The sequence below is a fragment of the Carlito syrichta genome, unplaced genomic scaffold (genome assembly GCF_000164805.1).
Source record: "Carlito syrichta isolate Samal-C Ts95f unplaced genomic scaffold, Tarsius_syrichta-2.0.1 Scaffold302955, whole genome shotgun sequence".
NCBI classification, from domain to species: Eukaryota; Metazoa; Chordata; class Mammalia; order Primates; family Tarsiidae; genus Carlito; species Carlito syrichta.
The window spans coordinates 315,280-329,348 of record NW_007247051.1 but is presented as its reverse complement, the minus strand read 5'-3'; the positions used below and the strand labels follow the sequence as shown (position 1 = coordinate 329,348).

The 14,069-nt window shown below is 43.9% G+C and overlaps 2 protein-coding genes across 6 annotated transcripts in view; one reads left to right on the top strand and one right to left on the bottom strand.

Annotated features, from left to right (window-relative positions):
- Positions 1-14,069, bottom strand: part of EIF2B1 (eukaryotic translation initiation factor 2B subunit alpha) — an 18,440-nt gene that overhangs the window by 2,890 nt on the left and 1,481 nt on the right. The window contains exons 2-9 of one of the 5 annotated variants that reach the window (XM_008057341.2): positions 12,994-13,095; positions 11,783-11,919; positions 11,556-11,672; positions 9,056-9,168; positions 8,120-8,188; positions 7,091-7,166; positions 2,670-2,795; positions 1,045-1,964 (exon numbers count right to left, since the gene is read on the bottom strand). In XM_008057341.2, the coding sequence (XP_008055532.1) occupies positions 1,800-1,964; positions 2,670-2,795; positions 7,091-7,166; positions 8,120-8,188; positions 9,056-9,168; positions 11,556-11,672; positions 11,783-11,919; positions 12,994-13,095 (905 nt within the window). In that variant the 3' untranslated portion in view covers positions 1,045-1,799. Of the gene's footprint in view, positions 1-1,044; positions 1,965-2,644; positions 2,796-7,090; positions 7,167-8,119; positions 8,189-9,051; positions 9,169-11,555; positions 11,673-11,782; positions 11,920-12,993; positions 13,096-14,069 lie in introns of those variants that run through there. The other 4 variants (XM_021711964.1, XM_008057342.2, XM_008057343.2 and 1 more) reach the window with 4 other exon arrangements.
- GTF2H3 (general transcription factor IIH subunit 3) overlaps positions 9,201-14,069 on the top strand; it is a 30,538-nt gene continuing 25,669 nt past the window's right edge. Inside the window, exon 1 of the mRNA XM_008057339.2 lies at positions 9,201-9,231. The gene's annotated coding sequence lies outside the window, so the exon portion shown is untranslated. The remainder of the gene's footprint in view (positions 9,232-14,069) is intronic.

Below are 14,069 nucleotides of genomic sequence, written 5' to 3'. Positions count from 1 at the left end.
CCTCGACCCGCTGGGCTCTGGCGATCCTTCCGCCTCAGCCTTCCGAGTAGCCGGAATTACAGGCACATGCTACCACGCCCGGATGATTTTTGATTTATTGTAGAGATGAGGTCTCGCTGCCCAGGTGGGTCTCGAACCCGCGGGCTCAGGCAATTCACTCACCTCAGCCTCCCAAAGGCGCAGGATTACAGGCTGAGCCACCGAGCCCGGCTTGTACTTATTTTTAAACATGAAGATAGTGAAATATACTTTAGGCTTTTTAAAGTTTCTTGGTATTTTCAGGCACCTGACATCCCTGGGTATCCTTGTCACCAGACTTCAGTTATCCTTTGATGCCCTGCACAGGTGGCTCATATGCTGGGGTTTTTCTTTTCTAAGAATAGCCCCAGAGCCTGGTATAGTGGCTTCATGCCCATAATCCCAGCACATTGGTTGTTTTTTTTTTTTTTTAAGATTGGAAGATACAGTGTATTTAGAAAATAAGTTACAGAGATTCATCTCCCCAAGGTAGGGGAGAGGGCCAAAGCTAACATGGCACATAGTTCAAAGAGCACATAACCTGTCCAGCGCTTAACAAAACAATGGTCAATCCCAGCACTTTGGAGGTCAAGGTGAGAGGATCACTTGAGCCCAAGAGTTCAAGACCAGGTGGGCAACAGAGCGAGACTCTGGCTCTAAAAAAATAAAATTAGCCAGGTATAGTGGTGCACACCCATAGTCCCAGCTACTTGAGAGGCTGCAATAAGGTATGATTGTGCTATTGCACACCTGGGCAACAAAGCAAGACTTTGTCTCTAAATATAAACAAGAATAGTCCCAGTATTGTTTTATTGGTGGATAGCTGAAAAACAGAGGAAGTTAGTCATATTCTGGGAAAGAAAATTACTATAATTTTTATGCTTTTTGTTGAATAAATTGTATCCTTCTAAATAGACTGTGCCTTAGGCGTGTGAACGTTACTGTATAGTGTTTTCACCAAGATGGCCAATACGTTGTAGGCCTGGGGCCAGCCTGCACTTACTGATGCAACACTACATCAAAATTTTTCATATAATTTATTTGAAAAGATGCTGAATTGTTACTGTAAGTAATTTTAAAAAGCTGTTTAGGACCCAAATATTTAAAGGAAATCCTCATCTTTTAGAGATACAGAATTTCAGTTTACAAATATTCTGGAAGTTATCTTCCTAACTGGTGAGCCATGCAGGACAGGTCTGCCAGATTCTGTTTCTGCCTTCCTTGTGTTTTCCTGGTAGTTTTTACTCTGTTTGGCTTGTTCCTGTTGAGGGACATGTTTGCCACCGGAAGCTGATGCAAATCCAGCAAGTGCTTCTTGCCTTTCTTACAAGGTATCACGTGTAGCATGTCCTGACCAGCTGTCAGTCATTTGTTGCAGAGGGGTTGTGGCTGTGTTAGGATCGCCTCCCTTTGGCCTTGTCTCTCTCACTGGTGCTTCTGCAAGTCAGCCTGGAGTGCAGAGGAAGATGAAAGGGGGTGGACTTGGGCACATCTTTCATCATTTAAGTAGCCAATAATCTAACTTGCATTTCTGGAAAGTGAAAATGGAAGTTTCTGAAAACCGTAAGCACAATTTAGGTCGAGTTTTAGAGCTATGGACGTATTATAGATGGGACTGAAATGAGTAAGAAAGATTTTCCAAGATTTATGAATTTAAATCCTTAGTCCATAAATCTTCATTAAAAACAATCCAGTTTTGGCCTGGTTCACTGGAAGGTCAGGCAGTTACTCATCCTGCCTCCATTGTGGAAGCTTCACTTCAGCAGGAAAGGGCACACTGGTTATAGATAGAGCTTGATGAGTTCGTCACTGACTGCTGAGGGTGTTAACACCCCCAGGTCTGTGAACAGCAAGGTGATGAGGGAAGGGGCAGTGTAGTCGACCCATGGATGCTCCTCTTTGAGATCCTGTCCAGTCTGTATGAACTTCAGAGTATCTGCCTTGTACTGAGGAGATAAGCACACATTAGTCTGCCCTACACCTTCAGGGCTCTGAACTAGTGAGGCTGGAGCAGTTAGTTTGCTCCTATCCGAGGCTGCCCCCTGAAAGCGGAGAAGCCAGCTGGGGAGCACACTGGTGAGGAGGGTGGAGTTGCCCCCATGAGCCAGACCACGGCAGTGTACTAGCCAACAGCCATTGTGTAACGAAAACCGAAATCACATCCCTCATTTTTGTGCTGGATTCATTTCTCCAGATCTCCCAAGGTAAGAATTTAGAGTCACTATTTATAGACAGCTTGCCGTGTGCAGGGCACCGTGCTAAGATGCTCTCAGAATCCTCAACCCAGTCAGATAATACTATCCCATTTTACAGAGAAGGAAGCAAGTTCAGACGCCACGACAAAAGGACCTGCCCAGAGTCACATGGTTTTAAGTGGTGGCGATAGGAGCTGAGCTCAGGCTGTTGATTCCAAAGCTGGGTCTTAATCACTAGCCTCTCCGCCCTTCTACAGTGCTGCTTAAGTGAATAAAGACAGACTGAAATCCTGGGGACAAATGTGTGAGTCAAACCACTGATTTATCTTTGTATCCCAAGTGTTAGGGAAAATAGCAATGGGAAGTAAAAAACCTACTGGAATATTCTTAGCACTACAATTTCCCAAAGGGTTCAGTTTAGACTCCAGGACCCCTTCAAATAAGTAAAATTCTTGCCTTAAACTTATCTGGCACGTCTTGCTGGTTTAATGGAAAGAGACGCACAAATTTGAAACTTTCTGCAACCACATAAAAAGGTTTGTTCTGTGCTTTAGCACACACAGCCATCTGGTTGGTTCCAATCTGGGAAGACAGAAAATGGAGAAGGATGAGCTCTATGGCACATCTGGAGGAGAAGCAACAGAAAGTGTAAGGATGTAATGCATGAAATTCTGGCTTTAGAATCACAGAGAAGCTTTACAAAAAGAAAAAAGACATTCCTCCAAGGATATATAATTGGCCACTAGGCTCATGGAAAGATGCTCAACATCATTAGTCATCAGGGCAACGTAAACCAAAAATACAAAGGGTGGGCATGGTGGCTCATTCCTGTAATCTCAGCGCTTTGGGAGGCTGATATAGGGGAACTGCTTGACCACAGGAGTTTGAGACCAGCCTAGACAACATAGCAAGACTTCAGGTCTACAAAAAAATTTTTACAAATTAGGCAAAGCAGAAGGATGGTCTGAGCCCAGGGGTCAAAACTGTGGTGAGCTGTGATCATGCCACTGTATTCCAGCCAGAATGATAAGAGTGAGATCCCAACTCAAAAAAAAACACAACACAAGAGACCACTTCACACCTACTGGATGCTGTAATTAAACAAAATCACCGGGCTCGGTGGCTCAGCCTGTAATCCCACACCTTTGGGAGGCTGAGGTGAGTGGATTGCCTGAGCCCACGGGTTCGAGACCTGCCTGGGCAGGCGAGACCTCGGCTCTACAATAAATCAAAAAATTCGCTGGGTGTGGCAGCGCGCACCTGTAGTTCCAGCTACGTGGAACGCTGAGGCAGAAGGATCGCCGGAGCCCAGCAGGTCGAGGCTGCGGTGGCCGGGAGCGGCCACTGCACTCCAGTCTGGGTGACAGAGTGAGACTCCAACTCAAAAAAACCCCCCCAAAAACAGAAAACAAAAACAAAAAAAACAAAATCAAGAACAAAATATCAAGTGTCAGCAAGATACAGAGACACTGGAGCCCTGTGCATTGCTGGTGGGAATGTGAAGTGGTACAGCTGCTGTGGAAGAGCTGGATCATTCCTCACAAACCTAAGCGTACAGTTACCATGTGGCTTAGCAATTCTGCTTCTAGGTATGTACCCAAGAGAACTGAAATCAGAGACTCAGATATATGGACACCAATGTTCGCAGCAGCGTTATTTACAAGAGCCAAAGGTGGAAACAATCCGGTCAACATTTTTATGAGGCTGCTTACTCATCAACAGATGAGTGGGTATACAACATATGACCTATTCAACAAGAAAACGTGGGTGAACTGTGAAAACATCATGCCAGGTGAATAAGGCAAACACAGAAAGACAGACACTACATGATTATGCTTATTGGAGGTATGCAGAACAGGCAAAATCAGAAAGGAGAGTAGAGGCGACTGGGGGTGGGGAGGGTTGACTGTTGAGGGGTACAGAGGTTCTGTTGGGAAGGATGGAAACATTCAAAACAGCTAGTAGTGATATAGCACCATGATGTAAACATTTAACGCCACTTAAAAATAGTTGAAATGGAAAACTTCATGTTATATATATCACAGCTAAAATGAAAAAACTTTAATGAAACCTTTCCAAGTTAAACAATGGATAGAGAAATTGTAATAAAATATTTTCTTGAGGTCAAATATTGTTGGGAGCCGGCGGTGGAGGCCTGCCTGAGCATTAGGGATCTAGGCGGGCTGTGGACCCTGAGACCACTAGGATGAGTTCAGGAGCTGATGGCCCATTCCCTCTTCCCTTCTTTGCTGTTTGGCACGTTCCACTAGCAGGGACTTTGATGATCTAAGCACAAAGTTCTGAGAGTACTACAGGCATGGCTTACTTTAGGAGTCCATTGTTCCTGTTTCTCACAGACTGCGGTTTCGGCTTTAAACTTAACATAATTCAAACTCAGGTCACATTTGGGAGCCTTTAATATGGTACAAGCTTCTTTTAAGATTTAAAAGTATATTTGTAGAATTAGTATATACATACAAAGTGCTGTTTCAACCTTAATAATATAGATAATTATCTAGAGTTACTAGAAACGGCCCAGCCTGGCATGAACTTTGGGCTGGGCCACATTCCTAAGGGCCTGGAGCGTACTTTGGACTAGGCTGCTTTCTTTTAAACCGGTTTTTAGCTACAGTTAGTATAGGATTTTCTCTACTTATTACAGAAATTGAATTTATTTTATTCATAGAAAGTATTGTAGAATAGGTTATGCTATGTCAGTGAATTATGTCAGTTCAAGCATGATCAAACGTGATATTTTGAGGTTTAATAAGAATACAGCTAACTTTAGAAATTTCATTGTTTCCATTTTCTACATTTGCGGTTTTGGCTTTAATACAATTTACAGTTTATATTTGGGTTTTATTTTTTAGAAGCTTTATTGCTGATGATCAGGATTAGGAATTAGAAACTTTTATAGAAGTTAAAATAGATACATAGGATTTTATTTATTTATTTTTTTTGAGTTAAAGTCTCACTCTGTCACCCAGACTGGAGTGCAGTGGCCACTCCCGGCCAGCGCAGCCTCACCCCGGCGATCCGTCCGCCTCAGCCTTCCGAGTAACCGGAATTACAGGCACGCGCTACCATGCCCGGCTGATTTTTTAATTTATAGTAGAGATGAGGTCTCACCAAGTTGCCCAGGCGGGTCTCGAACCCGCGGGCTCAGGCAATCTACTCACCTCAGCCTCCCAAAGCGCAGGATTACAGGCTGAGCCATGAAGCCCGGCTCTGATATATAGGATTTTAGAACAGCCATTTTGTTAAGAGATTGTAATCAATTGTTCCCAGAAACGGCCCAGTGTGATCTTTTGACTGGGCCACATTCCTTAGGAACTGGTTTGGGCTATTATTAAGAGTCTCTATAGTGTAGGTAGAATTAGTAGAAATAGAAAGGAATTAGGATTTAAGTTGGTCATTAGGTGTTGTGTATGCATAAGTTTTAAAAGTTATTGATTATTAGAATATTATGATATTAGAATTGTTATTGCTTTTGAGGAATATTAACCAAGCATGAGGAACAGTGAGATAGTTTTGGGATCCTCCTTCCCACATGCTTGAGGAAACACCTGGTGGGTGGGTGAATGCCCCTCACCCCCCTGGCTCCATGTTCATGTAAATGTCTTGTGATTTAATTGGGATTGCCCTTCTTCATACTCAAGGAAACACCTGGTGGGTGAGGGATGCCCCTCATTCACCTGGCTTTGTGTTCATGTAAAAGTTTTGTGATTTAATTGGGATTGTTCTTCCTCATGCCTGAGGAAACACCTGGTGGGTGGGGGACGCCCCCTCCTGCATCTGGCTTTGTGTTCATGTGAAAGACTTGTGAGACTGTGTAAAATTTGGGGATAAATACCCGCTGTAACTTCCAATAAATGGCCTCTGCTCAATTCGTTGAACAGTTGTCCATTTTCTTTCTTTCTCTTTATATCTATCCCTCCATCTTTCTTTCTTTTAATATGTATCCCTCCTTCAGAATCGGCTTCTGCACTAGACAGAGTCCAGTCTCTTTCGTTCTCTTTATTTCTCCAGAATAATCGCCGATGCCACCATACCTTCCAAGGGACCTCCTAAATCTCTCTGTGGGGGTTGGCCCCCTGCAAAATATGCTCCATTAAAATAAAAACACTACTCGGAAGGCTGAGGTGGAAGGATCGCCAGAGCCCAGCAGGTCGAGGCTGCGGCGGCCACTGCACTCCAGACTGGGCGACAGAGTGAGACTCCAACTCAAAAAATAAATAAAATAAAATAAAATAAGAACAAAAACAGACAAACCCCAACTCCAATTAAAGCCCGATTTGTGTAAATATAAATTATACTGTCTTAATGTACATAACCTACATAGATCATTCTACAAAGAAGAAGGAAATCTGACCAAAATTTGACTGCCCACTGCAGTGGCTTCTGGAACTGGGCAACACTTCAAGACCAGGATGAAGTCCTGAAGCTAAAGCAGCACTAGAAGAATGAACCATATGTTGGGCTCAGTGGCTCAGCCTGTAATCCCGCGCCTTTGAGAGGCTGAGGTGAGTGGATTGCGTGAGCCCGCGGGTTTGAGACCCGCCTGGGAAGGAAAGACCTCATCTCTACAATAAATCAAAAAATTAGCTGGGTGTGGTAGCGCGCGCATGTAATTCTGGCTACTCGGAAGGCTGAGGCGGAAGGATCGCCGGAGCCCAGCAGGTCGAGGCTGCAGTGGCTGGGAGCGGCCACTGTACTCCAGTCTAGGTGACAGAGTGAGACTTCAACTCAAAACAAAACAAAAAACCAAACAAACAAACAAAAGAATGAACCATAATGTGCCACACTGCCGTGGTGTATTAGGTCAGCGAGGGAGCGCCAAGTCTGTACAAGGAACTAGGGAGAACCAATGTTCCTACCTTGTTAATAATTCCTCCGTTTTCAACAACTCCTTCGGCACCAACTATGACAAGATCTGCTTTCTCCATGATATAGCTACAGAAATTAAAAAAAAAAGTTGTTCATGCTTTCTTTTCTTGGCTCTAGTTAATAACATTGTTGGCAAAGATGCATATTCCATTTCCATTAAGGCAACTTCCTCCCATCACGACCTTTTTTCAAAAGAGCACTTAACACACAAGGTGAACAACCTCTGCCATTGTTACCAGGGCATTAGACCCTTTTTTGATGTGACCCCACAGTAAGACATAAACTTTACAGTGCCACTGCTGTGGCACATATACATATGTGCATAACTGGAGCAAGAATTTACTGACACAGTGCTCGTCCTTACTAGTGTGCTATCCTCTGATTTCTGTTCTACTTCAGTACAAACAAAACAAAAATTTGAAAAGATTGATCTGAAGCTAAAAAAAGTGTTACACAATTTAAGAATTGTTCTAGTAGGTGAAGGCCAATTTACTTTTCAAAATGAGCAACTGGTAGAACTCCTTAACTTGCTGACTCTTGAACACATTCCTAATTTCCTTAATCATCTATCTTATGTTTCCTCTTGTGAAATACCCTGGCCATCCAAGGAATGTGTGACCTTGGTTTTAGGAGAGGAGGTGCATCTGCTAGGTGAGACACTGCATCCTTGTGTGACACTGAGGACAGCCCAGGTCTTCAAATAGAGACAGTGCCAATTACCCAACTGCTGGCCCTAATAGACCTCTGCACATTGCTCTTACAATCCACTAACGCCTGTATCTAAAACCAAGGACATAACTCGTCTCTCCAACATCCTACACCCATGTCTTCTGTGTACATGATCATGACCTTATAACGAGCTTGCTGGTTTAGGGCAGCTATTAATTAAGAGGAAGGACGCTACCCAGTGCAGTTTCATGAAAGGGCCTCAAACCTTCAATCTGAAAGCCCTGCTCTGGGTTTTCAGCTCTGGAGGTGGGTGAGGAAAGGTGAACTTGGTGGGTGAGATGGGCACTTACCCGACAGCAGCATCCAGCACCACGGTGACAGGGACGTTGAGGTGGCAGAGGGCTTTGGCCATTTTCTTACTGAAGATGACATTTGAGAACATGAGAGAAAGTTCAAGAAAGTCCCTTAGTGATGTGTGATGAGTCACTTAATTTGGACAGCGATAAGTCATGTAAACTTGAAACTCAGTTAATACTGGTTTTTTTTTTCTTTTTGAGTTGGAGTCTCAGTCACCCAGGCTGGAGTATAGTAGCACGATCATGGCTACCGCAGCCTTGACCTAATGGGTTCAGGGGATCCTTCTGCTTTAGCCTTCCAAGTAGCCGAAACTATAGGCGTGTGCCACCATGCCTAGCTAGTTTTTTGATTTATTGTACAAACAAGGTCTCGCCAAGTTGCCCAGGCTGGTCTCGAACCCGTAGGCTCAGGCCTACACCTCTCACCTTGGCCTCCTAAAGTGCTGGGATTATAGGCATGAACCATTGCGCCCAGCCAAAAAATTCAGTTAATATTAATGGATTAAGGGGAGATCCCAAGACTCTGACTAAGGAAACAACAATCTGGATTCTTTAGAAGTATGTACTTCAGGAAAAGTATATACTCTTAGGGACTCAGTAAGAAATGTAAGTTCAGAAAAAAAAAGAAAGTTTTGCTTTTATTTTCTGGAGAGATGGAGATGTGAATTACCTAATCCTTGATGAAAAAGTCTCATCACCACAATCTATTGCTGTTCCTCTGATTTAACTACAGAAGTGAGGCCCTAGATCCGATACTATGACCCACTGTAAACTCACAGTGATTTTTCTTCCAGAGGCAGGACAAGCACAAGGTGATAATGACTGCTGGCAAATGAGGCACACATTCTGGTTCTATTATGATGGACTTGAACCCTCAGTTTTCTCTTCAGAATGAAGGCTGGGCACACAACCAAACAGAAAGGTACTTGCCCTGATAAATCAGGCTGTGACTCTGTGATGTATACACTGAAACGCTTCTTGGCTGCCACAGCTGCTTCCAGGACTCTCAAGACCACTCTGGAGTAGGCGTGAGTCAATATTCTCTGTAGACCGAGAAAGCTTCGTTAAAGGGGGAAGCTCCCTGGTGATCACCCATGCCCTGCACTGTAACACATGTTCTGGGCGCCCTTAGCTTCTCTGGATGCTTTCTCACAAATTAATGATAATCAGAAAGGAGACCTGATGGTAAAGAGTTTCCAGTCCATTTACAAGCTGAGAACATTTCTGCCACAGGAATGATAGAGCAAGGGTCTCCCTTCCTCCAGCAGGTGCAGAAGTGGAACTCCAACACAGCGTCAGTGTCACTCACAAGATACAAAAGCCTGGATGTCTGAAAGCTCTTTGAGGCTCCTTTGGGTTAATTTCCCTATTTCTTTTTTTTTTTCAGCCGGAGTCTCACTCTGTCACCCAGGCTAGAGTGCAGTGGCACACTCACGACCATCATGGCCTCGACTTGCTGGGCTCAGGCGATCCTTCCACCTCACCCTTCCAAGTAGCTGGAACTACAGAGGCACACCACCACGCCCGGCTAATTTTTTGATTTATTGTAGAGACAAGGTCTTGTCAAGTTGCCTAGGCTGGTCTTGAACCCCCCAGGCTCAGACAATTCCCTTGCCTCCACCTCCCAAAGTGCTGGGATTACAGGTGTGAGCCACCACACCCAGTCTGATTTCCCTACTTCCAACCCATGTATTGTATACCCTTGGGCCTGCAGGCATGAGGCAGGTAGCATACATCACTGCAGTAGGCTGGGGGAGGGGCCAGCAACAAAGCAAAAAGGCTAAGGAGAACCAGGATGCCTCAGCTCCACTGGCGACACATAGTCCCTCTGTTGCCAGACCATCTAATTTTTTTTTTAGAGGAGCTGAAAGTTGAATATTGAACTGCTGGCTAACTGATTTTTCAAAATGCATAAACACTGTTGGGGTAAACCCAACCCTTGTATGGCATGGATACAGTTTGTAGACACTTATATGCAGCCTCTGTCTAAGGAAGAGCACAGAGAAACATGTAATGCAAGGTGGTGGACACAGCTCCCTGGCTGTTTTCTGGGCCTCACCCGAGAGCTTGTGAGAAATGCAGGTTCTGCCAGGTACAGTGGTCTACACCGGAATCCCAGCACTGAGGTGGGAGGACTGCTTGAGCTCATGAGCTCAAGACTAGCCTAGGCAACATAGTGAGACCTTGACTCTATCAAACCTCTCCTGCAAAATTAGCCGAGGTGTGGTGGCATGTACCTGTAGTCTCAGCTACTCGGAAGGCTGTGGCGGAAGTATCGCCTGAGCCCAGGAGGTCGAGGTTGAAGCGACTATGATGGTGCCACTGCCCTCTAGCCTGGGCAACAGAGTGAGACCCCGACTTTAAAACAAAACAAAACAAAAAACAAGAAATGCAGGTTCTCGGGCACTACCCCAGACTCACTGAATCCAAACCTGTATTTAATAAAACACCCAAGTGATTAATCTGCACATTCACATCTGAGTGGCTCTGCCCTGAATCTAAATCAGTGCTGAGCAGGCGACTGTGGGTAATGTGTTCACACATTACACTACGCTATAGCAAACAAAGCCTGCAGAGTAGGAACAGCTTGGAGAGTCTGCAGAAGGACACGGCCTCAGCAGGAGGCAGTCTCAACCCTGCCTCCACCTGGCCAAAAAAGGCTTTGTTTGCAACTGGCCTTTGTATTCGCTCCATTCACATCTATTATGCTACTTATTTAGTAACATACTTCAAAGGTTGGAGAAGGGGTAAGAAGACAGAGGACAAGATTTAAGAGTCAAAACGCAAGTAAATTTTATGATCAGTGGAGGCTTAGGTGGCAGAAGGATATATGCTGGTGGGAAAGACTAATAAAAGCTCTATTAGCCCTTTGCTGGAAGACTGGCTTAACTTGCAGCTCCAGTCTTTCCTCACTTAACCTATAAACACTTGGCAGTTTTACTTCTCTGCAACAGTGCTGGAAATGAAGTTAAAAAGAAAATTTCCCTCCAGTGCTAACCACCACTGGGAAGAAGCTCAGTACTAACCAGTGACTCTTCTGTACTGATTTCGTTCAAATCAATTTACTACATGTGCAATCACTAAAATACATCTTTAGTAAAACATCTTACTGAATCAAGAAGCATCCATGCTGTCCCAGTGTCTTTCTTTTTACAATGACGACCATCTACAGTAATAACATATACATTTATTTAGCACTTACTACCAGCCAGACATAGTGCCTAGCCCTTATGCTTTCTATCCCATTTAATCTTCCCGACAACCTTATGAGGTAGGTACTATTTTCACCTTTATTTGATAGATAAGAGAACTGCAGAGAGAGATTAAGCCATGTCCACAGCAAGGATGTGGCAAACCCAGGGTCTTCCCCAGGCAGTTGGACTCCAAAACCCGTGCTCCTAGTTAACATGCACGATGGATATCTACTCACCGCCCCATCTTTGATGAAAGTATGGCACAGATCTGCAATTTTACTTCTTGACAGTGATATTCTCCTGAGAAAAAGTTCTCCCCGCTCAATCATTATCTTTTTACATTTGGAGTAATCCTAGGAAGAAAAGAGCAAAGTGAGGGACAGGGAAGACCTGGGAAAAGCTGAGAATATTTGTAGCTAAAGAGAGAAGAGGAAAGAGAACCCGAAGGAAGGCAGGGGCTTACGGAGTATTCCAGCGAGGTAAGGCTGATGAAACGAAGGAAGAGCTCCCCGCCAGAGGACACTGCTACTGAGGAGTCCACACCACACAGGGTTTCTATGGCACTGGTGAGATTCGCTCTCAGGCCCTGGATTGTCTCCCCTGGAATGATCAAACAAGGCATGTGATGTTCATTTTAGTATTACAGCCCCTAGCTGGGTCTGCGATTCATTCATTCACTTATTGAATATTCACTGGGTGCACATTGTATGCCAGGCACTGTTCTGGGTGCTAGGGGTACAGCAATGAACAACACAGACAAGGCTCTGCTTTGAGGAAGTTCCCTTTCTATTGAAGGAGGCAGACAATAAAGAAGAAAAACAAACAGGTGAATTATAGACATTTGTAATGGGGAAAGAAACAGCAGAAAGATGAGCAGGATAGGGCTACTTAATGGGGTGGCCTCTTAGCTTGGAGGCCATCTAAATTGAGACCTGAATAAAAAAGGATCCAGCCACAGATCCCTTGTGAAACCATCCCAGGTGCAGACTATAAGAACACAAAGGCCCTGAGATGGGAACACATTTGGTATGAGAAACAAAGAGGCCAGTGGGGCTGAAGCACAGTGCAGTGAGGGACAGCATGGAAGGACATTAAGTAGCAGCAGCAGGTGAGGTCTAAAAGGCAGTGCAGGTGAGGCCATGGTGTCTGGATGTTATTTTCAGAACAAGGGAAAGACACTGGAGGTTGCCTTAAAGACAGAAGCCTCTAGGCCAGCCTTTCATATTAAACAGAAACTTATTGTTTTGTTTATTATGTCATGCTACACTCAGATGCTTACATTTAGGATGCCAAATTAGAAGGAGATCGAACATAGTAATAGTACTACCAGAATTTATTCTGGAACATTCTCTGTAGCATCTGCACAGAATCTGTTGCAAGGAAGCCTAATACACACCTATAAAGCTGAACTATTGCTGTAATTTAAGTTTCGTAGTTAACATGATATAAAATGACCATTCTTGATTCAAAGCATATTTACTTTATGAAAGGAGATCCTTTAGATGATCACTGGAGGGTTCTCTCCTGATTCAAAGGCCTAAAAGGAAGGCAGAAGCCAAGCCTGGGGTTGTATTACCTTACGCAGGCAAACATGCATCTCTCACTTTCTACATGTCTACGAGTCACCAGAATCCCTTCTGTAGACCCACAGTGTTCACAAATGACCCTCTTTACCTTTATCTCTCTTCAAGAACTCCAGCAAAGTCCGGATGGCAGCCACTGCTGAGGCCATGTCAGGATCTTTTTTCATCTGAGACTTAAAGTATTCAATTAACTCTAGGATTAAAAAAAAAAAAGGAACTCATCAAATTCATTTCATAGGATGTAAGACTAGAGAGCTTGTTAGTGATTACTGATCTTAAGAAGTAAAATATAGCCGGGCGTGGTAGCGCGCACCTGTAGTTCCAGCTACTTGGAAGGCTGAGGTGGAAGGATTGCCGGAGCCCAGAAGGTCGAGGCTGTGGTGGCCGGGAGCGGCCACTGCACTCCAGTCTGGGCAACAGAATGAGACGCCAACTCAAAAAAAAAAAACAAAAAAACAACCACAATGAGGTATCACCTCAAACATGTTGGGTGGGCCATTATAATAAACCTAAAAGCTAACAAGTGTTGATGAGTATGTGGAGAAGTCGGAGCCCTTGCTCACCCTTTCGTGAAATGCAAAATGGTGCAGCCAGTGTGGAAAACAGTACGGAGGGTCCTAAAAAAAAAAAGAAAAGTAGAACTACCATATGATACAGCAACTCTACTCTTGGGTATTTATCCAAAATAATTGGAATTAGGATCTTGAAAAAATATTTGTGCTCCTATATTCACTGCACCTTTGTTCACAAGAGACAAGTTGTGAAAATAACGTAAATGTATGTGGTGAATTGATAAAGAAAGTGTGGTATATATACATACAATGGAATATTATTCAGCTTTAAAAAAGAAAGAAATTCCACTATATACAGCATGTATGAACTTTAAGGACATTATGCTAAGCGAAATAAGCCAGTAACAGAAGGGAAAATATGGGTGATAATGCTTAGAAGCAGAGTAGAATGGTGGTTACCAGAGGCTTGTGGGAGGGGTAAATGGGAAGTTATTTTCAATAGTATAAGGTTTCAGTTATGCAAGATGATTAAACTCTAGAGATCTTCTATGCAACATTGTGCCTATAGTTAATAATATGTGTATTGTATACTTAAAATTTTGTTGAGAGGGAAGAATTCATGTTGTGTTCTTACACACACACACACACACACACA